General features: G+C 43.0%; 1 protein-coding gene across 1 annotated transcript in view; it reads right to left on the minus strand.

Annotated features, from left to right (window-relative positions):
• The window catches only part of CD96 (CD96 molecule), a 27,097-nt gene extending 3,227 nt beyond the window's left edge, over positions 1-23,870 (minus strand). Inside the window, exons 1-10 of the mRNA XM_008942294.1 lie at positions 23,813-23,870; positions 20,461-20,886; positions 16,811-16,920; positions 15,092-15,314; positions 10,373-10,428; positions 8,440-8,530; positions 7,891-8,067; positions 5,025-5,069; positions 4,051-4,125; positions 1,840-1,914 (exon numbers count right to left, since the gene is read on the minus strand). Coding sequence (XP_008940542.1) covers positions 1,840-1,914; positions 4,051-4,125; positions 5,025-5,069; positions 7,891-8,067; positions 8,440-8,530; positions 10,373-10,428; positions 15,092-15,314; positions 16,811-16,920; positions 20,461-20,886; positions 23,813-23,870 — 1,336 coding nt within the window. The remainder of the gene's footprint in view (positions 1-1,839; positions 1,915-4,050; positions 4,126-5,024; positions 5,070-7,890; positions 8,068-8,439; positions 8,531-10,372; positions 10,429-15,091; positions 15,315-16,810; positions 16,921-20,460; positions 20,887-23,812) is intronic.
• Positions 23,871-24,839: the final 969 nt, after the last annotated feature.

Below are 24,839 nucleotides of genomic sequence, written 5' to 3' on the forward strand. Positions count from 1 at the left end.
TTCAGTGGTAGAAGCATTCAGATCTGTACAAAAAGAAATAATACTCTTCAATTACCTTACAAGCCCGTACATCACTGCTTCATTAGGCTCATCTGTGGCTATTTTATACCTTTTGCTTTTCTCTGATGTGAACAACTAATGAAATAACAGAGATACCTGAAAATCTCCAGTGCAACTGCTGATTTATAAAGACAAGAAAAAAAGTCCATTGTTAAGTGATGTAAATGAGTAAGCAGACAGAACCAATAAAATCTCCTTCTTATGCTGGTTCTGATTGAAATTGAGCACTCAAGTATAGATTAAAAAACCCTACTAAAATCAGCTTAATTTTAGGACATTCTAAAAATTCACAGAGAGTTTTGGACATTCATTCAATTCAGTTCTTCTTTTCTCCATGTTTGTTAGGTGTTTAATTTTATGGGAATAAGCATGGTAGATCTGACATTTTAAAAAGTGATATATCAAAAAAGGACATACACTTAGAGATCCCATAGCACTGTGCTCTACACAGTATTCTGATGAGCACTACTTATTATTACTTACATAATGGCGTGTGTTAGAGCCTCTAAGGATTGAATCTATAATGGCAATCCCTATTGTATGAGCCCAGTGGCCCTGGGGGGGCACAGGGACACGTGCTGATATGCCTCAGCAGGTGCACTGGTGCCCATGCGCTCTAAAATTGGCCTCAATTACAACTGCTGGACTGAGGACCCTTCAAAGCCATGCCTCAGCTGGTGGTCAGGCAGGCACGGCTGTAGGGAAGCTGCTAAGTGGTACAATGCACGGTACCTCCTGCAAATAGCAGTGTAATTCAGCATGCTTTTAGCAAAAATTGCAACCAGCAAGCTGTGCAAGAGCAGGATGGTGAAAGCATTAGAATTTCTCACAAGGCTTCAGCCTAAATGTGTGGTTGTGGGTTCTACATGGGTAAATAAGCACTGGAGTGCTGCCAAAAATACATTTAGAAAATGGAAAGCTGCTGCTACATTTGTTCTTCAGCCAAAGGATGACTGCTACAGAAATGCAAAAGCATGTTGACAGGTCCTACCCGTTCTGAAACCACGAAGACAAACCAAGATGTTAAAAAATAAAGTCTTTTCTGGCTTTCTGCTGCTGAACAGAGATTTTCTAAAAGGAAAGATTTGTGAAAAAATGTCCACTCAATTTATTTATTTATCTTTGATGAAGCTTCCTTTCAGTGTTCCATTAGCCAGTTTCTATAGTCCCACATTATCTCACTGTTTCATTGCTGCTCTGTGATTTTATTTAGCTTCTTCAGTTACTTATTTCATCTATAAACTACCCTCAGTACTCACTACTTTTGCCTAGGAACTCTCTCAATTTTAATATTATTAAATTAAATACGGCTACCTAAACCAGGATACTCAAATGGTTTTTTGTTCCTCTTTTGCTGATGTAAATCCTTGACAGCTAGGTAGACTCAAGACTTTATCTTCTAACTCAGTGCAATTGAACAAGGGAATTAAGTATTTAAAAGCTGGTACAGATTATACCGCCCGACTTTTGGCCTCTGCTCAGGCACAGCTTTTCCATCTTTAGTAATAATTTTTGCATGGCCATGTGATGAGTCTGAATTGAAAACTGAAAATGTGCACCACAAAGCTAATGTTCTTGGTGGAGGCATCACAAACTGAGGACTAGGTACAGCCAAGTACCTGCTGCTGTACTTTTGGCAAGATACTCCACATCACTGTAGATTTGCAACCCAGCACTTGCTCGGTTGCTGCCACATTTACACTTTGCAGCACCCATGTTGGGCTTCATTACTCCCCTGTGACATTCCTCCGAAGCAAAGGAGATGCATTATCTACTCACGTGCTGTTCTCAAATTCTCACTGAATGCTGTGGGGCTGGTATAGCTTCTTGTCTCTGTTGTGGAAACCAGCACTCCTGATAAAAATTGCTGTAGAGGACCATACCACATGTTTTTCATCTTCCCCTCTTTCTTTCCCTGTTTCCTGACCAATGAGGTCAAACCATTGTAACCTACTACCTGAGATGCTGGCTTCCCTCAGCCAAGCAGCACACAACTCTATGTCTGGTTTGAAAGTCTATCATAATCCAGAAACTCAAGAGGAGTTTGGTGAGATGGATGATTAAACTTTGAAAAAACATATGGAATATTTAGTAATGGATTTTTGGATTTCAGCTAAGTTTCAGCTGAAATGTAGTAGTTCTGAGTGCACTGCCTTGTTTCAACCTGAAGCCAGTAAAGCAATGAACAAACATGTAAATCAGAATCTAAACAGGGTTTCACTACTGCCAGTGAGACAAAACTGTTTTCCCAACTAGTAGAGAGAAGTTTTGAAGAAGTTAGTGTACAGCAGTCACACTTGTGATGCCTGATACCAGATACTAACTTAATTAACATTTTCCTTTACTCTTTTTTTGAAGTGCTAAGTATTCTGGAGGTCAGCTAGCTATTTATCTGATAGTCAGACACAGACAGATGGTAGTTAGCAAGTAGACCTTTCCCAAGAGGATTATTTCACATTTACTAAAAAGAGTACATCTTTCCAAACACCTGTCTCACTTTGGAAAAGTTGAGCCATGTGAACAAATCTGAAAAGGTGAAAGGCAGCTGTAACCCAGCACTGGAAGCCTTGGAATCTCTGGGCTGAGAGATGAAGCCAACATGCAAGCTAAGCAAGGACCAGGCTGCAGTTTTAACAGCCTTTGTTTTGTCTCCCCTCCTCCTTCTGCCTGTATCTGTGTACTCTTCCCTTGTATCAGTACTCACCTGTCTCTTGGGTTTTCATTAAAAACTTGCAAAATAACAAGAACTGAACCAAGCCACTTTTTACAATGGCAGACTTGGACTTGGCATCTTGACTCAGTTGCAACCCAAAGGGTCTGTTCAAGAATCTGATGGCAGCACCACTGTGGGAAATGATCAGCAGTGAGCCAGAGAGGAGAAGCACCAACCCACAGCCAGCACATCACGACTGCCACACATCAGGGGAATTGGTTGAAAAGGCAGTCATTTCCTGGGCTATTTACAGAAAAAAAAATTACTCAGCTCTGACTAACATTATTACTTTGACCTCATACCTCCTCAACTGGTGAAGATATATAATTCAGTGAGGATAATCCTCTCTGTCCACATTATATATTTACAGCCTTTCTCGCCAAACTGTTGAGACAGAGGGGCTTTCAGTCTGCTTGGGCAAGCGCTTTGCTGCCCTGCTGTGAGCCAGTCTGGGCACATATCTCTGCTTTGGGCATGGGGAAGGCAATGTGAGAAGCTGCAAACTTTGATTTCAGTGCCGCTGCAATCAACACCCTTGTGACTGCCGCTTTAAACCAGCCAGTCCTACAGCTGGGTTTCCAAGTAGGAATGCTCTAGGGAAAAAAATGTTCACAGACAGGCTCTGCCACAAGAAAATTCACTCTGGTCGGACTGATGGACATCAGCCCTTTATTTTGGGATCAGAAGGCAGAAGGGTCACAGCTTCACCTGCTCTCGATTCAGACTGCTGCCACATTGTTGAGTGCACGCCAGTCGCTGGCGTTTGTACCTCTCCCCAGGGAGTGAGGTTAAACACCTCCGAGTGAGCTACCCTGCCCTCCACTGTCCTCCGTGTCACCTGCCCGGAGAAGAAATCACCGAGTTGAGTCACCTGCTGTACATATTTTGTTTATCAGTGCTTTATATTCGTACTCCTGTGCTTCAGTGTTTGGATTGCACTTTTTCTAGCTCTAATATAATTCCATTTTTGTATGATGTTTAGTTAAAAATATACAAAGAATTAAGTCTTGTAGAAGTATATACTCAATGTCTAGTCACACACTGAAATAAATGCATATTTCCTGAACAGAGCACTAAAAAAGAAAAAATCAAGACAGCACCTTCTTGTATATATATTTTTGAACTGTAGACATCCTAGAGTATAATTAACTAGGAGACGAGCTTCAGTGGACATTAAGTCGTTTGCTAGAAAAAAATGCAAGATGGCTATCGTGTTTATGTATCTTTCTCCTATGTTCTTGAATTAACAGAGAAAACATTTTGGCTGATTTGATCACCTTGTGTTGTGGAAACAGGAGCTAAGCTTGCTTGACTTGTGAAATCCAGAGAGGCTGAAGATGTTGGTTGGTGCTCTAAAGACAAACAGATTACACGGTATCACATTTAGTCAATAGGGTCTTTTAAAAATAATATTAATCACTCATAAAACAACCTGGATCAAAGAGTTTGCAGTAGCTGTTGAGTAAACGTAGACTCTGCAGCAGGAATCCCACTGTCAAGAGTTAAGGTTAAATGCTCAGAACACATCCCATAAATTCAAGGGGCACTCAGAGATGGCTGATGTTATCAGTGCTGACTCTTTCATGTGGGCTAGCTGTGTGTGTTATTTATTTATTTATGGTTTTATACACAGGGTTCAGTTTAACTGCTGGGGAGTGGATTTTTATGCACTTGATGATGGTGCTCCTCTGCATAGCCAGGGCCTGGCCAGAAATGGTCCTGGCAACATGCAGCAGCCAGGAGATCACCTGTTCTTGCAAGCTTTCTTCTCAAGTGCTGAAGATGGCTTTATATAGCTATCGATGGGCATGCTCTGTTAAAGCAGTGTTACTTATCCTATATAATTAATGAATAGCAATGATGCACTAGTGCTAGGTCAAGGAAAAGTGGTGGGTTTAACTTGTCTATCACATACACCCCTCTGTCATAAAAGGACAAATTTATTCATAGTTGTAGATGTGGTTTTATTTCATTTTATAAAAAAGCCTAAGAATAATATGTGATATCCAGCACACCATTTTACACACTATCCTAATATAAGAGTTTATCACAATTTGTGTCTGATCTCTTCTTGGGTATCTTCATGGTTCATAACTTCCCATCAAGCAGCAGAGAAGTACCATCAGTACCAGAGCACACTAGACTTTCTCTGGCATGCCTCTGGCTCTGTGTCCATGACATCTAAGCAGTGATCAAGCAGGGATCCTACATATATTGACTGGGTAATAGAGAAGCTTTTTTTTCCCCTTACCTGAGGTGGTCATGACAGCTGATGGAAGTGCTGAATTTGCAAGGTCTGTAACATATCAAAGCAAACATTGTTATGCAGGGTGAAAAAAAAAGTGTTTATTCTGCTTTAGGAAAGTGGGTGACTCAAAGGTTCAAGACTAAGAGAGTACATCACACTTAATTTGCAAATAACCTTTCAATGCATGACTCAGACAAGTGGTCCAGCAAGAAACATGGAGCGCCTGAGGTAACTGTGCTGTGAAATCCCTAGGGAAACAAAGGTTTTGGGGAAAAAGGGTTTTGGAGCCCCTGGCACCTCAATTCAAACAGCAGAAGTGAGTTACATGGTTTTATCCCATACAAACAGACACACCCTACTAGCACTCATGTTGAAATAACACATATGACCTAGTAGTAGCACCTGCATAGCTCGATCCATGAGGCATTTCAGAGACAGCAACTCTGACAGGGAATTTCAGGTACACTTTGCACTGAAAAGTGCTCACTGAATCCTCAGAGCAGAGGAGAGGGAGTTATTCCTTGTAATTGAAGGACTGTTAAGCAGCCAGCCAAGCACAGCAGAGATGCTGTCCTGCCTAAGCAGCATTACATCCTGAGATGTAATTTTTTTTTCCTTCTCCAGGAGGTGAGGTAATGTACCTTCTGATTAGGTTAGGAGGAAGGATTACACCTCCCCAAAGGCCTCCATGAAGGAGGTGATTTATAAAGGCTCTTACACACCATTAGATAAACATACATGGGAAGGCAGCCAGAAGGTACCTCTGTCTGCTTGGGCATGCTGGGAGGACATAGCACAGGGAGTAACCCTCTGCAGATAGGATCTCAGCACAAGCAGGTAACCATCAGCTCTCCAGCTGCTTTCCTTTGCAAGCGTTTGTACCTCTTTTGACTGTTTTGAGTTGTTGCTCTTGCATTTGAATTCCATTTTAGCCTCGCCTGTGCTAGCAGGGATTTCATAGCTGGCTGATGTACCAGGACTCCTTACCAAAGATGCAGCAGGTCTGAAAACCAGGGTAGTGGGCACCCCAAGGTGTGCCTAGCTGCTAGGACATTTCTTCAGAGTATGCAAAGCAAGGCAGGGTGATGACTGATTACAAGCCACAAGGGCTGCTTCAAAAGGTCATCTTGCAGAGGCCAGTGGAGGGCAATGTCTTTCTGTCTCAGGGACTTGGGATGGCTTTCTGGTGCCCAGCAGGGTATTGGCTAAATCCCCAGGGCCTGTCACAACCTGCACTCATAGAAGCGAGATTACATTGAAAACCACATTTCTTTCTATGCCATTTGTCTGCAGTGTTTCTCGAACATAACCTGGTGCTGAAATGAAGCTGCCTCTTGTGGGGAGCAGAGCAAGCCCCTGAAGGAGAGGTGTTTCCAAAGAACTTCAGCTGAGGTGTGGGGGGAGTGATTTGTCAGTCTGCAGTAAGCTGATAAGAAGACAAACTTGCAGGGGCAGAGCACGGATATAGCAAATTTACACAAATTAAGAAACATCCCATCAGTTCTTTAATTAGGCAAAAGTGTTGACGATCTTGGCTATGTATTTAAGCAGAAGGTAGAACTGTTAGTAGGGCTGTTATTTTTAATTATGAGTTTGGTGCTCAAAGAGCTATATTCATTCAAATGCCAGCTAAGCATCAGAAACAACATTAAGTGCTTCTCAAGCCTGGAATTTCATTATGCTTGGTCTTAATGAAAGATTACAACACAAAAAAGATCTGTTTATTGTATTTTCTCTGAAGTTATTAGCTGCAGAAAAAGGTACCTTACTATTCCTACAGAAACAAGTTTGCAAAACCATTTCTCTGACAGCTTTAGGAATTTATAGGTGTACCTCTAATGTAACCCAAGTTATTTAGTTCTCTAACTTATCCCTAATAGCTTTAGAATCTGTAGGTGTACCTCTAATATAACCCAAGTTATTTAGTTCTCTAATTTATCCCACCTTCTGAAGCCATGGTGGTAAAAGCTTTGGATAAGGTCTCATTAGACTTATTGTCTGTGAAGAAAAAAAGAAAAAAGATTAAAGCAGTTCCTAAAAGTAGTTAGGTTTTTGCTACAAAGGCTGAAAATTTAGTTTGGGATTTGTGTCATACTGTGCATTAGTACAGCATCTTCACAGAATATAGCTGAGAATTAATTTAATTCTTTCCTTTCTGTCACATCTAAATGCATTAACATTTTTATACAGAGTGGATCTATCTTGACATTAGCATAGCCTGCAGGCAAGAGCATAGACTGCTTTAATTGACAGCTCTTTAATTTGAATACATTTCAACAAAACTGCAAATTAGGTGAAATGACTCATTTTGGAGAAAAACGATCATTTATTGACCTTCCCTCTGAAGCTACATTTCCGGAAGACTGAGCTCTGGCTTTTGATGCAGTCTGTCTTTGTGGAAAAGAATATCAATAAGTGTATCCACAGCCACAAGTGAGCAGAGCTGGGCTGCAAGTAGTCACCACGGTATACGACATAGCCATGGAGGCTGCTGAGGGGCCAGAGGCTCTGACTCTTGAGGGTTTGATTTTCCAGAGGGCTGCACACATGCAGACTTTCTGCCAGGAGTGCTCAGTGAGGAACGTGGCTATAATAGCTCACTGGTACCATGTGGCTAACCTAGTGTATTTTTGGCCATGGGAAGTGCAACGAGATACTGCCTAAACAAAGAGCAAACATCTTATGTTTGTGCAGGAGTTTCTTAGCTCATTTAGAGGCTTTAGAAAAGACTTGAGCTAAAAAAAAGTACCCAAAAGTTCAAGCTCTGTGATGAACTTTTACAATAAAGCTTTTAAATAACAGAGAATACACACATTCAGTGCTCTTAACATTTTATGTTTCAGATGTGTCCCATTTATGAAAAACCTACCGAAGGAAACAAATATTTCTTCTGATGAAATATTCCATGTTTCATTCCCAAGGAAGGAAAACAGACATGCACATGAGAATGTCTTATGTGTCTGGTGGCTCCCTTGCAACATCAGTGTTGATCTCAGCTGATAGAAACCTTCACTGTCTTGAAAGTCTTCCTGTTCAACAGAAATTTCTTGGGGGAAAAAAAAAAAAAGAAAAGCTGCAAGACCCTCTCATTGCACTCCAAACTATAAATCAGAGCTGTGCAAAATATTGGTATTGAAAAGCAAGCGCATATGGCTGCAGGCTTCTCTGATGAGATGGTATCAAAGATTTAGCAAGAACAGCGTGGTTATGCCAAGCCATCGTTCCCATCACTGGCAATGACAGGAGGCTATGGTCATGGCTGTTCACCAGCTGTTCCCCTTGAGAAGGCCTGATACTCTCCCCTCCACCCAAACAGGCACCTAGAGGCTCGCTGTGGAAGGAGCGGACGAGCAACCATCACTCTTCTTGGGAACCACTTCTACAGCTGTGCTGTTGTCCTAGTGACAGGTCGCATTACCTCCAGGCTGCTCCGTCAGGCTGGCTCTGTCCACGTACCACAGGAGGCTTGGCTTGGGAAATGCCTTCCTCACCACACAGCTCACGTTGGGCTGTAGGGCAGTAAAATCCAATTGTTAGCCTCTGTCAATTCTCACCCAGCCGCCAGCTTCCAAAATCCCTTATAGACAGACCCCCCACTTGGGAAGGAAGCACTCGCTGCCTCTTTGTTGTGTTTCTTTCCCCCCATTTTTTCTGGTTGCAGACACCATTGAATGAGAGCTCAGGGACACTCCCATTGCCCTGGGCCAGGCGGGTAATGAGGCTCCAACACCCTCCAGTCCTGTGCTGTGGCTGGAGAGATGTAGAGTGGCCCGCCGCACACACCCTCCTGTCCCTAGCCCAGCACCTCAGTGGCAAACACTTGTATGGAGACATGCTGGAATCAGTAATGGGCACGGTCTGTGTGTGGAGAATGGGACTCTTTCTGACTGCCAGGTAAATCCTTCCTTAGTTAGGCAGATAAAGAGATTAATCCCATGAAGAAGACTGCCTAGCACAATTATATGTTTGGTATAAAAAATGAGATACCTTTGTGGAGGACACAATATGTAAGGGGTTTCCAGAATCCACAAGGAATTGCATGCTCTAGATGTAGTAGTCCCGGCTGTATGCCAATTGCTTCAAAATCTGTGTTGGTGCTCAGTTTGATTTCTCATCAAACAATAGATAGGAAGAACTTCAAAATCAAGGCTGGCTGAAGGGCTGGGTACTAGCAGGATGGGAGGTCTCATCCTTATGCTGCCTGGATGTTCTCAATTATTTAACAGCTTATGGCACTAAGAGAAATTGCCTTGTCCATTTAAAAGAAGGGGAAAAAAAGTAAAAAGCATGTACCCATCACACAGCACAAAGCCCTCTTGCTCCCACTTTTGAAGAACGTGGCTCACACATCTAGTTGAAAGCAAGCATGATGCCTTGCAGCCAGCAGAAGTCAATCATTCAGTATGAAGACTGAAACTACCCAGCTGAAACTCTTTCTGAAGTCATAGTGTAAAACTTTCTTAATTTGAGATACTTATAGATCAAAGGCTTCAACCTGGATGAATGCAACAAGAAGAAAAGTACCATGACTAGTAGCCAGAGTGGCATGCTAGTCAGTCATAGGGGCCACAAATATGTTTTATGCCAAGTTTTATGTTTTATGGCCAGTTTGGTACAGCAGACCTTTAGGTTTTGCTATTACCATGCACACGATAAAACAGAGGCCCCCAAAACACATGTGTAACTGCTCAGCTCTAGATAGGGGCCCTCAGACTTAGATCCAGTTGCTCCTTCAGCTTCTGAGTTCTCCAGCTGAGTTCTGGTAGCAGCATGACATATTACATCTGACATCATCACGTTTCCAGGGACACCCATCAGGCATCACTCCCAGAGTACCTGCTCCTCCCTGTCCCCAGGGGGACAGTGTGGCAGGCAGATGCTTGTGATGCCTGGCACCTTGGAGCAGCATCCTGGGTAGTGGGTGAATTTCTTCGGCGGAGGGAGGGGAGGGGACTTTTAAGCAATGTGGAGAGGGCAGCTCAAGGCTGCCTGGTGGTAGCTGGCCCATGGGGAGGGAAAGGGAGCATCACAGCCCCCTGAAACATCATCAGCCCCTCACAGCCTCTAGATCCTGACCTGGAGCCTTCCCTAGGGTTAACACAAAAGCGTATTTTGCCCACAACACAGAGAAGCCCTTAGCTCCAGTTTGTGCTCACTGAAGCAGCTCACATGCTGTGGGGTTGGGAATCACACAAAAGAAAGGATGTGAACTGCTGACATTAACTCATTGACTTGCCCATCACCCCGTGAGCTTAGTCAGCTTGGAGGTCATGCCTGTGATCTGGCTTAGCTTGCCTAACTGTGCTGTGGTGGTGGTCACAGGTGCTACTCTTTGTTCCAAAATTGCTCACCTTCTGCAAGGTGCCAGCTGAGCTCTCCTGCAGGCTGACAGAGATTTCAGGGTAGGCTGGAATGTAAACAAATGTATTAGTGAAATGGTTACCAAAGGTTACAGTAACAGCTTCTAATAAGACTTAGCAGCCTTGTTTCAGTAAAAGAATGGAAACTAAATCCTGCATCTACCTGTGATGATGTGCTTCTTCCCTTCCTGCTCAAGTGATAAGCACTAGTGGCTGTGTCCAGTTGTGATGGCTACATCTGGCTCGAAGTGGACTCAGGGGAGACAGGTAACAACACAACAGGCAAGGTCTAGTTTGAACAGTGCGCCCACCTAACCACAGTGCTGGTCATTGTCCAAATCAAGCCAAATTTGGAAGAAGATAACATCTATAGTTTGTACACAAATATAACTATGATTCTATCATCTTCATGAACAGTGCACAGCCAAGAGCCTATTGAGCTCTCCTGCAAGCCGTGGGCTGCATGCCAGGTGCTCCCCTTGAGTAAGGATGCCTTTCAGGGTTAGTCCTTGAGGTTGAGAGAATCCTTATCACGTCAGATACTTGGTAAGTGAATTGGGAACAAATGTGCTGAAACTTTGAAATCTTACCTAAGTGATATAAAGGATTGATTGTGCAGAATTAATCTTTTAGACGTAAACAACTGCCCAAGTCTGGGACTAAGTATGAATTCAGCCGTACCTGAACTCCCTATGAGAAGGAGTTTAGAACACAAAGGAGGTCCTTTCTGAACCTCATGACTCAACAGGAGAGTCTTCCTGACAGTTGTCTAACCCTGTCCTCTGTGCAGTACATACTCAGATGTGCCTTGCCATCAAATCTTGTTAATGACTGTCACATGGACTGTTAAAATTTGTTAACTCATTGTCTTATATCAATAAAGTATATTGTGTTTCTCTCTTGTGAGTGAAGTTCATTACTCTATCCATTACACCGTTCATACACCTAGCAAGATAAAAGCTTGCACAGCTCCAATTTGAGGTCAAGGAAGTGGTTTGCAAGCATGTATCAGCCGCTACTGCCACAAGATCCATGATGTATTTCATTGCCTATCTAAACTACTCTCAGGTAGCATTGATGGAGAAATGAGCTGAAACCACCCTGTAGTCCCAGCTCCAGCAGCAGAGCCTCCCTTATAGGACCCGTTGAAATAAATCGCTACCCACCTGTTTGTTCCTCCAGGTGTTTGCCACAGACATCTGCAAAGGCTTTAGCCACCCCTAAAACTGTTGATTGATTTTGGGCACCAGCTATGCACAGCCTGTTGCCAGGGCAGATATGTGACAGTGTCATGCTGCAAGTGTTTCCTGCCTTGCCAGGAAGCCCAGAGGTCACCTTCACACTAGAGCAGCAGGTCCATGATGACCACATCCACAAGAAATGGAAAAAGTGTTTTACTTTCACAGTATTTTGATTCTAGGTATTGCTGACTGTATAGATAAAAGCTACCAGGTATCATTAGCCTAAAATGGCATTTCTAAATTAGCCATTGGGGTCACTGGTCTTCAGTAATATTAACAGATTTGTTCAGTAAGGACTGTTGAAACTGTATTGATATATAGCAAATCTCAAAACCCTTGGATAAATTGTGCTTCTGGCCTTTTCTGAGCCTTAAAATTGGACTGGAAAGAAGTTAATCTGGAATACTTAGGAGGTCCTTAATTCTCTCTCTTCCTGACATAAACTTCCCTTCAATCTCTACCATTAAGATAATTTTTTTTTCTTTTTTTTTAACTAACCCTGTTAATTTTTATAGGGTCACCTCTATTCACTACATTCTTTTCTGAGGTGAACTGCTCAAATTTCCTTTTTTTTTAGTTTCTTTTTTTTTTTTTTCTGCCTAGTGTTAGGGATTGATTATGCCTGGGAGTGACCTATAATAATTATCATGGCCTTATGGATTTCTGGATGTAGGGTACTTTTTGGATGGAATTTCCATGTTGGTTTTTTTTTTTTTGTTTGGTTTTTTTTCTGTGTGTGTGTGTGACTTCTTCCTATCAGAAAATGAATTTCTTAAGATTTCATCCATGTTTCTGCTTTGTCAAAACTGCACACCTGGTATTGAAGCTGGCAGAAGACATACTTTTTCATAGGTAAGAAGAAGTCTGGTAAAATGGATCTTCTAATCTTATCTAAAAGTTGGCTGGGAGACTCAATAGCATCTAGTCTAGTGCCTACTCTTCCTTTTGTTTTTGATGAGGTGTGCTTTCCCACATTTTCACTGCGTGCTGTCCTCTGCCTTCTCAGAAAAATTTGCTGGGTAACTGTTCTGGTAGTCAGTGCTCAAGCACTGCTCAAGCACAGAATGATCTAATAGATGTTTTCCTTTTAACATCCCAGCCCTTGTTAACAGTTTGACATTTGTTTGTCTTGCTAGGATATTTACTAATGTTTTGGGTCTAGCAGAAATTCAATATTTAGTATAGTAATTTCTACTGCTGAGGTTTTACTCTTACAAAAAGGAGAAATCAATATTTGGCAAAGTTAAAAGTGAAAAGGCTGTACACTTTCTCATAAACTTGTTTCTAAAAGAACTCTGTTCTAAAAAAGCCAAATATTTTAAAGCATTTCAGTCCAAAAAGTACCCTCTTAAAAAAAAAGCTCTCTTGATTGAATGTATGTTTTTACTCAACCTGCCAAGACTCTTGGCTTCATTGAGAGACTTGCTCATGCTTTCCCTATCCATTCCTGCCCAGCTCTCAGTCATACTCAGGCCACCTCAAGCATCTGTGTGGAAGTGCCTTTGCCACCCCTCAGACTTGGGCTGTCTCTGCTGTGTCAGCCCTGAAGCATCTGTCAGAGGGATCCTGCACAAGGAGCTTTCCCCAGGTGACAGCAGCTCCCTCTCCTCCAGCTCCTCCTGCAGCCCATTACAGCACCGTAATGCACTGCCTGCCTGCCCTCCCTGCCCTTCTGCCATGCCACCCAGCCTGTGGGCTTCAACTGAACCAGTGTGTAGGTGAACAGTGTGTAGGGGATGCTAGCTTGCTGAGATGGGAAAATCTTGCCAGGTTTCAGCTGGCACTGGTTCTCTAGCTATATCCTTTCTAATGGCCAGGATCACAGATATTACCAATGTAATGTGCTACTGACATTGCATACACTTACAATCATGCTTTAGGTCTTTTTTAGGTCCTGGAAATTTGGGGCTGGGTCTACCTGCCAGGACATAAATGCTCGTTTCTTCATTCCCTCGTCAGCTTTGGCACAAAGAGAGGTGCTGTCATCTGAAGTGTCTGTTTGTCTGTCCCCAGATGTCAGCTGGAGATTGCTGGGTTATTCAGGCCATTGTCTCTGCCTATTCTGTCAGCTCCTGCCCTGCTAGTGCATGGGCATGTGAGTTGGTGCAGGGGTGGCTCTGGACCATCTGCTCTTAGTCTCCTCTCCTGCTGGAGCACATGAGAGGTAAATGGAGAAAAGCTAGTATGATGCAATTGTAAGCAGTGTGGCTTCAGTGAATGGTAACAGAAGAGCTGAGACAGCATGCAAAATATCAGATGTGGAGGAGCTAAGAGCACAAAAATGCACTTCTTCCAAGTTCTGAGCTCTACTGACCTGAGGTCTGAGAGACCTTCCTCAGCAGCCACCACAAACCAGCTCTCAGGGAGCTCTTCCACCTAACACTGCCCTCAGGACAGCTGCAAGAGAGGCTGATGGCACAGCACCCTGGTCCAAAGCCAGGCAGCACTGACTGGCAGCATCACAGGCTGTTCACCACCAAGGGCCATGGCTGCTTTCTTGTTTGCCTCCCTCCCCTGTTATACTGATATGCTGACATGGGTGTATCCACAGACAACTGCACATGACAATGTACTTCAGAGTATCGGCCAAGTAAAGCAACCTCTTATGCTAACAGATACATAAACCAAGGTGAGAGCATCAGTAGAGACAGAGAGGAGGGAGGGTTCAAGTATGTTAGTGTACTTGAACAATCACCTATGTAACTCTGTAGCTATTTGAGCAATGTTGACTTTTAAAAGTAAGATCTATGTCTGAGTCATGCAAACGCAAGAGAAAATTTCAGATCATTAACTTCTAGTTTTATTTCTCTTGCATCAGTGACCAACAGCCCTCAGACACAAGTTTTACTTTTTTTGAGGGGTGGGGGTGGGGGACAGGGCGGAAGGAATGCTTCCAGTATGAAATCCCAGCCCACGTGTTTGTGGTACAGCACCCTGTCACTCCTGGCCAGTCTGAGACCCCAGCGAAGATCTCGTTTTCAGAACTAGAGCCCTTGGCAGCAGTTCAACATCATGTGCCTTCAAGGATGTGACTTTGCAACAACAGTGGTTCCAAACTGCTTTAGCTGCTTACTAAATTTTGACCATGATTTCCTAACCATAAGGCAGCATGGTAATTTTGTAACTGGGGCACGAAGACCTTGATGATCAAAGTGCTTACCTGCAAAGTGCCAACTTTAGCTTACACAATGGGGTGAGACAGTGGCAATGTGCATGATAGTGGTGTTAATATATGCACAATGGATCTACTATTTTTGATGCCAGAATTTGAAGGGTTAACCTCAAATTCTTCCTAAGAACTATGAGGTTATTTACTAACATTTTAACTCATTGCAGCTGAAAAAAATACAATGAAAATGTGTATTTTTCACCCACCCCAGTGCATTTCAAAAGCTATTGCCTTCAGAACCAGACAGAAGTGTTACCTTTCCAAGCACAAGTAAGCAGGCAGCTGGCACAAGCTTCTTACCGAATACTCTCACGGTGGTGCTGCTTTTCTGGACTCTCTCTGGGTGGTACACCACATGGCAGGAAAACACCATGCCATCATCTGTGATTTTGGTGGAGAAAATCTCCAGGGCGTTATTCAAACCCAAGCGGACTCTTTGCCCATACAACGTGCTGCTGTTCCTGTACACCGCAGGACAGGAGGGCTCCTTGGTCACAAGTTCCTCTTTCCTGCCATTTTTCCCCTGTGAAAAGAGCAACCCACACAATGTGTGGAGATCAGAGACACTCATCATGTGTTTTTGTAGACCAGCTCTATTCCCACTATGAAAATCTTCCATCACACCCCTAGCATTGTGTAATAGGTAGTGGACACTTGTAACACCTGTTTTTTTTCCAAATGCATTCTTTCCCAGAACTTTAAAACCCATAGTGGTCATCAACTTATCAATAAACTATGGAATAAATACTTGTGTCTTGTGAGTCCATATCTCTGAGGTCTGGACAGAGGGGGCAACAGAGCTGCTTTCTCACTGCAGCAATCTTTAAGTTATGCTGAACATCCCACACATATTAAATACAACTGAAATTACAAGAAAACCCTTTTAGATTTTAAATACTGAGAACCTGATAATAATAGCTAAAAGTCATCTTCTCTTAATGGCTGTGTGCCAGCTCACAGTTTAGGTTTAGGTCTAGCTGGCACATCCTGGGCGTCTGTGCCTTGGTACATATTTGCAAGCTATACTGTGAGTCATGCATAGCAACCCACATATGGCATTGTGCTGACCTTTGGTTTTGTTTTTTTTTTTTCCACTGTCTCTGCTAGTTAGTTGAGTGAACAAGCAACACTAAAAAGTAGCATGGACAAGGATGTTCCCCACAAAAAGTTTAAGAATTTTAATATTAAGAATGCACTGGAAGGGGGAGATCTACGTAGATAATGAGCTGGGACAAAAGCCTAAAAAACCCCAATATATTTGAAAGCCACCCTTAAGAAAATCCTCAGCAGTTACAGCTCCTCAGTGACACTAGATAGAAATTAACAGGAAAAGCTCAAGGACACTGATGGCTGATACTTATTTCTACATACTGAAATTAATGCTAAAAGGTTACATTAAAACATGAAATCATGTATTTATCCATAAAGTGAGATGCAGTACAGGAATATAACATGCTTTGTCTCTCACAGCAAATTGCTTAAAAATAGTTTTTATGTGGTTAGCTAGATAACTGGGATTACGTGTCGTCAGCATGCATCTGTGACACAGAGGTTAACAAAACCAAAAACATTACAGTCAGGCCCATATATTTTTTTTCTGTTTCAAAGCAGCCTGATCTCTCACTACCCTAATCAGCAACCCTGTATTTTTCAGAGATGCTAAAGCTTCACTACAGCAAAAAACTCTGAGAAATCCAATGCAAGGAATATTTTACTTCTGTTATATCTGCTAAACTCTTTGCCTCTTTCCATGGACCTGATCTACATGTACTCCTGAAAAATTAAAAGTAATTAAGGTAGAATTTCCTCTCTTTGTTTCTTTAACAGGTATTGTTTCTTCTGCCTATGTTGCAGAACCATGTTTGTACTTTTGCCTTTTGTTATGCCAGTCTAGAACAATTGATGTCTATTGTTTAGCAGATTCTGCAGGACATGGTAAAGTCTAACGTTTATATTTCAGTCTTCAAAAATACCTTGTAGTTCCTTCTGAAATTTATACCTGAGATGAAAAATACTTACCACTAGCCATTTCAAAGGATAATTGGACAAATTTTCTGGGGTCGTGTCCTCAAGGCATGGAATTTCTAAAGCGTGGTTTAACTGCACTTCCTTCACGTAGTGCTGCTCCTCTTTTATCATTGCAACAACAACAGCAACCAAAAGCCCAAAAAGAAAAATCAGAAACACAATGTTCATTGTGCTTAAAAAGCCAATACTAAGTACTAGTCTGTTCAAGGAACAGGCACTCTTTTCATTAGAAGGGAACTCCAATTTTCAACCATTACCCATAGGTCTACTTGTTAAGTGACAGCCCTGAATCTGATTCTAGATGCAGTTTCATGACTACAATTCACAGCTCTACCTGAATTTTTGGGCAATTCATAAAAACCTTTGCTTAACATCAGGATCAAGATATCTCCTTTTGGAGTGGAGAATAATTTGAAGCTTCGGTTTTTCTCTTACAGTTTTTTTTTTCTGCAGCAACAAACCTTCACACCAATTTTCTGCACCTGTATTTCTATTTCTCTGAAGTTATCTGTAGACCTTTTCTGCACTAAGCAAGGTGTTCAGCATGTCAGACAGGTTAAGATCAACCCCATTTTTCAGTATAAGTGCTCCTTTTGTTATTCTCCAACATGCTCACTACCAGAAGCAGACAACTCATCACTCTTCCCTCTGAAACTGATTTAAAAAAAAAAAAAATTTAGCATCTCTTAGCCTACCCATTCCCAGTCCAGGGCTCCAGTCCACCTGAGGAAAGACAGAGTGATGCACCAAACAGAGCACAGCTGTGGGCCAAACATCAGGTCTATGTGCATGTCTGTTTAAAGAGGCAGAGCAGCGGTGATGGCCGAGAGATGCTACGAGTGCCTTGGTGAGCACTGATCTCCCTGACCCCTGGCCCTGTGGCAGGTGTTAGCCCCATTCAGGCTGCCACGCCAGCCAGCCAGCCACCACTGCACTGCACAGACCTGCCTTCCCTCTTCTCTCTGGGCAGACACGAGCCCACACCACAAGGAAACTCTTAAACTTGGCTCCCCTGGCAGCTCTGGCTTGTGTACTGAGAGAGGGAGAATGAGAGAGAGAGAGAGAGATATTTTATAGATACAGGTATAAAATAGATATATATTTTATTTTGTAACTAGGGGGGAAGGAAGAATATTGAGCAGTCCCAGACTATTACTTTGATTGACAGTGGGTATTTTCTGATGACTGTAAATTCCTTTACGTCTGGCACTCAAGCACAAAGTGACAATGCCAGCACGCAGCCTGTGCCACGAGGACTTGAAGGAAGGTCCCAGAGTGATGCCCAGGAGGCCTAGCAACAAAAGCAGCTTGTGTCCACTGTCCACCAGAGCAAAGCAGCTGAGCAGCCAGCTATCACAGTGGGTCACAGAGTGTACAAGCATTAAAGGGGCTGGATAGTGCAGAAAGGATAAAGAAAGGGCAAAGGGAGCAAATTTATAGCTTCCCCAGGAATAAAACTGCACAATAGACTTGGCTTGGACAAGCTACCATGCAAAAGTGCCGTGCCAGAGTACAAGTATGAAGATGAGTAGTCACGCCAGCAGCTCAGTCTGTAAGGAGCCTCTGTCTCTTCTCACAGTCACATGTCCAAACTGCTTATTTTCCCCCCATCTTTGATTTCAATCTCCGTTAACAGCCTGTTGGCTATGCAGGCCAGCTGCTCTGAGGACTTTGCAGTATCTACAAGTTGAATCCATCTGGATTCACTTCACTTTGATGTAGTTGGGAGCCATACTTCTTTGATGCTTAACACCTTTCTCCATCCCACTTGTAGACTGGATTAAGGTCTTTTGCCTCCTTTTGAGTGGAAGTGGTTAATTGCAAAATATCTGGTTACCTTAAAGTACAAATCTACAAGACGTATGTTGCAAACTGAATTTTTTAGTTCTCTCTAGCAAGAAGATACCAGTAGCACAACTTGCTACATCATGCAGTTGCTGAAAAAAGGACACAATGGTGCTGATAGAAAAAGAAACAGCTCACATTTAACATATAGACAGGAATAATGGCTCTCAACATGTCAGTATCAGCCAAGGGCACCAGCAAGAAAAACAGATAAATGCCTGATTAGCACTATTACTATATCAAGGAAGAGACAGAGAAAAAATGCATGAAGACCAGAAGCACGGGACAGTTTCACTCAGTTAGCAGTGCTGTCTGTCCTCCACTGCTCTCCACTTGACCCAGCTCCTCCCCCCTGTGAAGCACAAGAAGTTTCCTAAAGAGGAGCCTACCACAGCACACCCCTGTACAGCCAGCCAAGTGGCAGCCTTGTCCTTGACACAGTTATCCAGCGGGCACCGTTTAAAGACGCCCGTTCTCTATGGGCTGTGCAGGGATGCTGGATCTAATTTTGCCTAAGTTCATCAGGGCAGGAAGGTCCTGCTGGGTTGCCCCTGAGATGTGTGTCTGGGATAACAGCACCAAAATGCTTGGCTCCTGTATGGCAGTGGCTCCACCAGGGAGCAAGGCAGCAGCTGGAGCTAGACGTCCGTGTGTATGAGGGTTGCACAGGACTTATGTGATCCAGCATGGGGACCAATATCACTCCTGCCACCAGTCTGGACTACCGATGCAGGCCAAAGATGGGGTGGGAGTGTTGCTGCCCTCTGCTACCCTAACATTCCCTGCACCCACCCTGCTCTTAAACCTTGAACGTGGGCTGTATCTACAACCCTGGGTACAAGCAGAGTGGACATTTTGGCTTTGAGCTCTCTCAACTGAAACTGCCAAGTTTGTTGAATTTACTTGAACCCCTCTTGGCTTGATAACAGAAACCTGTGTCAGGAAGAGGTTTCTGGGGTCATCAAATCCAGTCCCCCCTGTGTGCAACAACAAGCTTGCCCAACATCCCTGCGCAGCCTCATCTTCACAACAGTGTGAACTTTTACCCTCACCACTGGCATTAAACAGCTCTTCCCAAAGTTCCTGCACTAATGGTTGCCACTGTTGTTTAATCTGTAGTTAAATCTATTCACATCCTACTTAAATCCATTTGTTCGTTTGCCAGGATAATTTAAATGTCCTCCCTGGAGTTCATGCTCTACCATGAGGCTTTCTTACCAAGAGCAGTCAAGCTGCTTTCCAGCTTCCTTTTGGCTGGCAAAAGCAGCCAAGTCTCCATTCCTGTGATTGTCCTACAATCCTTCATTTTACTTCAGTTTGGTTTTTTTGACAGTGGGGACACATATCCCTCCACTCAGCAAGCCCTGCAGATGCTAGCCCTCAGCCTCTGCCAGACAAGGGTGTTTTCTCTTTCTGTGCTGCACGCTCATAGCACCAGCACAGCATGGTTTGGAGATGACAGCATCATCAGCCCCACTGTATCCTGAGCTGCTCATCCAGTCTTCTCCACAGCATGTTTCTCCTAAACAAAAATATGGAAACTACCCATCTGATCACCTTTTTGCCTTCCTAGCTATCTTTGTATTCCTCCAGACAAATAAGGTTTACTAATCATGAGCTGGACAACAACAGCTAAAGAGTGCCTGGTAAATAGGAAACTGTGTAGACAACAGCATTCAGTGGCATCTTTGCAAACCCCAGACAAGTCACCATCACCATGCAAGAAATATTCATCTCTCTTGATATTCCCCCTGCTCCTGCTATGAAAAAGCAACATCTCATTCATAACGACTTACCTTCTGCCTTGACAATAAGTTGAATTTTTGCAGCCTTTGTCCCATAGGGGAAAGTAGAAAAACTGCACTCGTACTGCCCGCTGAGGGAAATGGTAATGTTTTTCAGATGCAGAGCCCAGTGACTGCACTCAGGTGTCATGGAAGGTTCAGGGGAGCACAAAGCCTCTGTAACATCCCAGCTGCAGCACTTCCTCATGCTGAAGGACACCGAAAAGTTGTCCGAAGCCTCAGGAAACGTGAAGTAGTGGGTGCCATAAACAGGGTGATAAACAGCTATTTTGTTAAGCTGGGTGTCATCAGTCTTGGACCACTGCGTCTGTATTATGTAGGTGGTGTGTGATTTTGGAAAGCTGCACACCAGAGTTACGTCAGTACCTGGCAAAGCGTAGACCACTTCTTTTTGTGTAATGACATCTTCTAGCTGGCCTTAAAAGCAAATGGGACCATTTTCAGTAATGTTTAAAGAAAACATTTTTCCTAAGCCATCTTTGACTTGATTCGATGCTTTAGCCACAGACAACTATGAATACCCTACAGCTGTAGCAGCAGGTTTTCAAGTGAGGAGCTTAACAGCAGATCTCCACCTGGACAGACTGTGGAGAGAGAGCTGGCAGAACAAATACACACTTGTCTTGGAAGAGGGTGGGGAGTTCCTGTCGCACTCATGGGAGAAAAGTGGGAGCTCTGAGGGCCTCTGTGAAAATGGAAATCTTTCAAGTGACATAAATAAAGCAGAAGCTGGGCCCACTTAATCCCCAGCTCTTTCTGCAAGAACAAATGAGTTATCCCTGCTGGGTAATTCTGCCCTGCACTGTTGCCGTTGCCTCTGCTGCTTCAACAGAGAAAGGTGTTCTTTTTCCTCCAAGTTATTAAACAGCCCCTGCTGGGCCTAAGAGTGTCCATCTTAGTGTCAGAGTGAGCTGCCCCTGCCTGGACGGTTTCTTCCTCTACTGATTTCATAAAGGGCGTTGGCAGTCCTTAGTGTGCCGTAGAAAGGAGTAATGCACCAGTGGCATGAAGGGGCTTTCAACAGGAGCCTGTACTGCTTGGTTTTGCTGCTGCTGTAGTAAAATTGATTTCTCTCCCTTCCACTCTCTTATGAACAAAAGGCTTGAACTCCCCAAACCCCTGTGTGTACAGCTCTGACAAACTCAAGGAGATGAAGAATTTATGGACGACAGAGTCATAGTGAGACAAGTAATCAATCTCACCCGCAGAGCCATACCACAAAAAGGCTCTTTTTCAAAAGGGCATGTGGGTCCCCAGAAAAAATTAGTTTGTGCAGATGTTCTTGGGTACAGATTTGTTGCTTCCCATCTCCACTGGATTTTGTTCTCCTTGTGTATCAAAACATCACTGTAGATTTCCTTTGGGAACTTGCCCTGCAGTCCCACCAGCTGTAGCACTGACTCTCCATTGCAGCAAGTGCACACTGCTCACTTTCCTTACTTGAAAAAAGCAGGTACCAATTTCTTTGCCAGTCAGCTGTGCCATGTAGTACAGGGCTCTGGGGTGCCTGAGCCAGGGGATGCCCTGCCAGAGGCTAGGCTATGGCACCTGCAGGGTGCCAGCATGCCCCACTCTCTGCCAGCTCAGCTGGAAGTGAGACAGGGACCTGGTACATGCACAACTCTGGTTTGACAGGGAGGAGGACCAAGGGCAGAATCCTACACCCTCACAGAGCTAGCTGAGATCTGGGACCTAACCACTGAAGCGTGACATAAACACACAGAGAGTAGGTGCATGGAGAACAAAGCTACCGAATGGCCGTAGTCAACATTAATCTCTGGGGTTGTTTGCTGTGCATGCTTTGTTCATCTTTTAGTTGAATTCCAAGAGATGGGATGATGTAAAAGGGTAAATAAAAATAAGCCTGAGTGACAAGTGCTGTGGGAAAAATTGCTGAAAACTATTTTTGTCAATGGAAGGAACTTATTATAGCAAGTGCTCACTGATTTTTCTGCAAGTTTTGAATCAGTAAAAGTTAAGTAAAAAGCAAATTAACAATCTTGCAATGAGGCTAGCAGGCAAGGGACATCTAACAAGTTATCTCATATTCATTCTGATGCTGTATTCAGTCAAAGGACTGTGTAGAGAATGCCTACTAAGAGTTACTTCAATATTTTATATTAGGATGAAAAAGTTACATATGTAGAAAATTTAATTTTTGTTGCATGGTAGTAACCTAGCAGTTTAGGTTATTTCAACAGAAATCCTTTAATGCAGAAGTGTTCTAAACTTTGTTAGCATCTCAATATAAATAGTCTCATTTTATGCCAATTTTTTTTTTTTTTTCAACACACTGTCCCTTCACCCATACTAGTGCTTCATTTGGAATTTAATACAGTAATTCTCAGACTTTTGGGTATTTGATCTCCACAAAGGACATGGTGGTATCCACTTTTACCTTTGAATGACTTCAGTGAGGATTTCACCCTCAGGGGAAAAAACAATCCTATTTTTCTCTAAATCATATTGCTTTCCTGCATGTGTATGTGAAGAGGCTTTTAGTTCTTTCTTTGCATTTGGGAACTTTTATTTTCTACAAATACACATATGAAATATTTTCCCTTCTTTTAAAATCTATTTTGCCTCAGTGATGTAGAAAATCGGAACAGTCTATGCCAGACTTCGAGATGTATCTTACTAAGCTTGTCAAATATGTGAACTTTTTCCTTTCTTAACTGGAAAAAGGCATATCCTACAAAATTCTTCTTTCTAGCTGGTAATTAAGTGCTCCTGCATTCAGCATGGTCAGCCTGTTGAGGGGGTGGGTGGAGGAAGTTGTGAAAATAAGGCTTGGTTTTCCTCAGGTCACTTGGTTTGAACTCCCTCTGATGGAGATGCAGTTCTCTTTACTTAACTTTTCTGGTAGTTTTACTCCCAATGACAAACTTGTTTCTCAAACCTTTAACACAGCACATAGAGGCCGGGTGAGGAAGAGAAAGGGAAGAATCTATTTAAGGGGTTGCAGGTGTACAATTTATCCTTGCCTTCAAGTGTTTCAAATCCTCCTCTCTGCATACACAGGTATGAGTGTGTATATGAGAGAGACTCTTTTTTGTTTGCTCTTTAAAAGTAATTTTCCTTTTTGCCCAATGGAGATGAGATGTTGCCCCTAAATACAACTGCGTTAATCTCAGCGATTATTCTGATGAAAACAGGTATGCATTTTGAGTAAACTAATCTGCTAGTCAGCACAAGCCATTTCCTCCTTACTAGCTGCACATTATAACCAGGGTTTTTAAAAAGCTGTCAGGAAACAGAAAATTGTTACTAGTAGCTACAGCTTGCCCTTTCACATGGCACCCTGCCCCTCACCATCCTCCCGAGTCAAGGAGAACACACTTACCTGCAATGCTGTGCACCAGGAGCAAACAAAAGAGGGAGAAGAGCCCCCTTTCTTCCATCTTCACTTGGTGAAGTTTTGATAAATAGGCAGCTCCCCGGCAGTGTCTCAGAAAAGGAAGCTGCAAGGGCCTGCCCTGTGCAGGCAGGCAGTTACATTCACCATTTTAGCCTGACTTCAAAGAAATGCTTCGTTACATGCGAAAGCCTCAGTTTCCTGCCAGAGCCATAACATTAGTACATCTTTTGAAACCTTGATACTGAAAACACTGCATACACTCAACACGTGTTGAAGATCATTTTTTTTCCTTTGCCTTTTCAGATAAACTTCAGAGTAAGCAGTTTACTGGTTTACCAGCTCAAAAACTTGCCAGGTGACTAAGGTCAGATATATGGTACATGCTGTACCAAAAAAGGTGATCTCCCCTCCTCCCCCCAGCTTCATTTCCTCCATGTTAGTCTAAAATAGCTCAAGTATACTATTTCCAGATTTTCTACACTCACTATTTTTCAAAACTAAGCAATAGAATAACAAACCAAATACCACTAGACTAAAACAAAGTAAATTGAGAGTTTTCCAGATTCACTTTTTTTTTTTTTTCCTCCGAGAAGGAGACCATTAATTATTTTCTTCAGGATGAAGAATTACAGCATTACATGTGACAAGATCACTTGGTGTGATTAGCCCCCATACCTCACTTCATTCAGCTGGTAGCTTTGGTAGTGGCAGGATCCTCAGGTAGAAGTGTGTGGTTCCTGCCAGTCCCCGCACCTATTTTTATTGCAGGCCACTTGTAAATTTTTCCAAACTGTCCTTGAAGCATGCTGCATTTCCATAAACTAGGCATACACCTGTCAGCAATGTGTCTCATTACAGGCAAGTCTTATGCAAGGTGCACCTGCTCTGGGCAGCTTTTCAGAATAAAACAGATTTGAGCTCTTGCTTATCACACTTGTTTCCCCAAAACCAAAAGAGCAAGGCAGAACAACTCATGTACACAGCATGGATGTAGGTTATCTGCTGGCTCTTC

This window comes from Merops nubicus, unplaced genomic scaffold, assembly GCF_000691845.1.
Source record: "Merops nubicus isolate BGI_N331 unplaced genomic scaffold, ASM69184v1 scaffold19246, whole genome shotgun sequence".
NCBI lineage: Eukaryota > Metazoa > Chordata > Aves > Coraciiformes > Meropidae > Merops > Merops nubicus.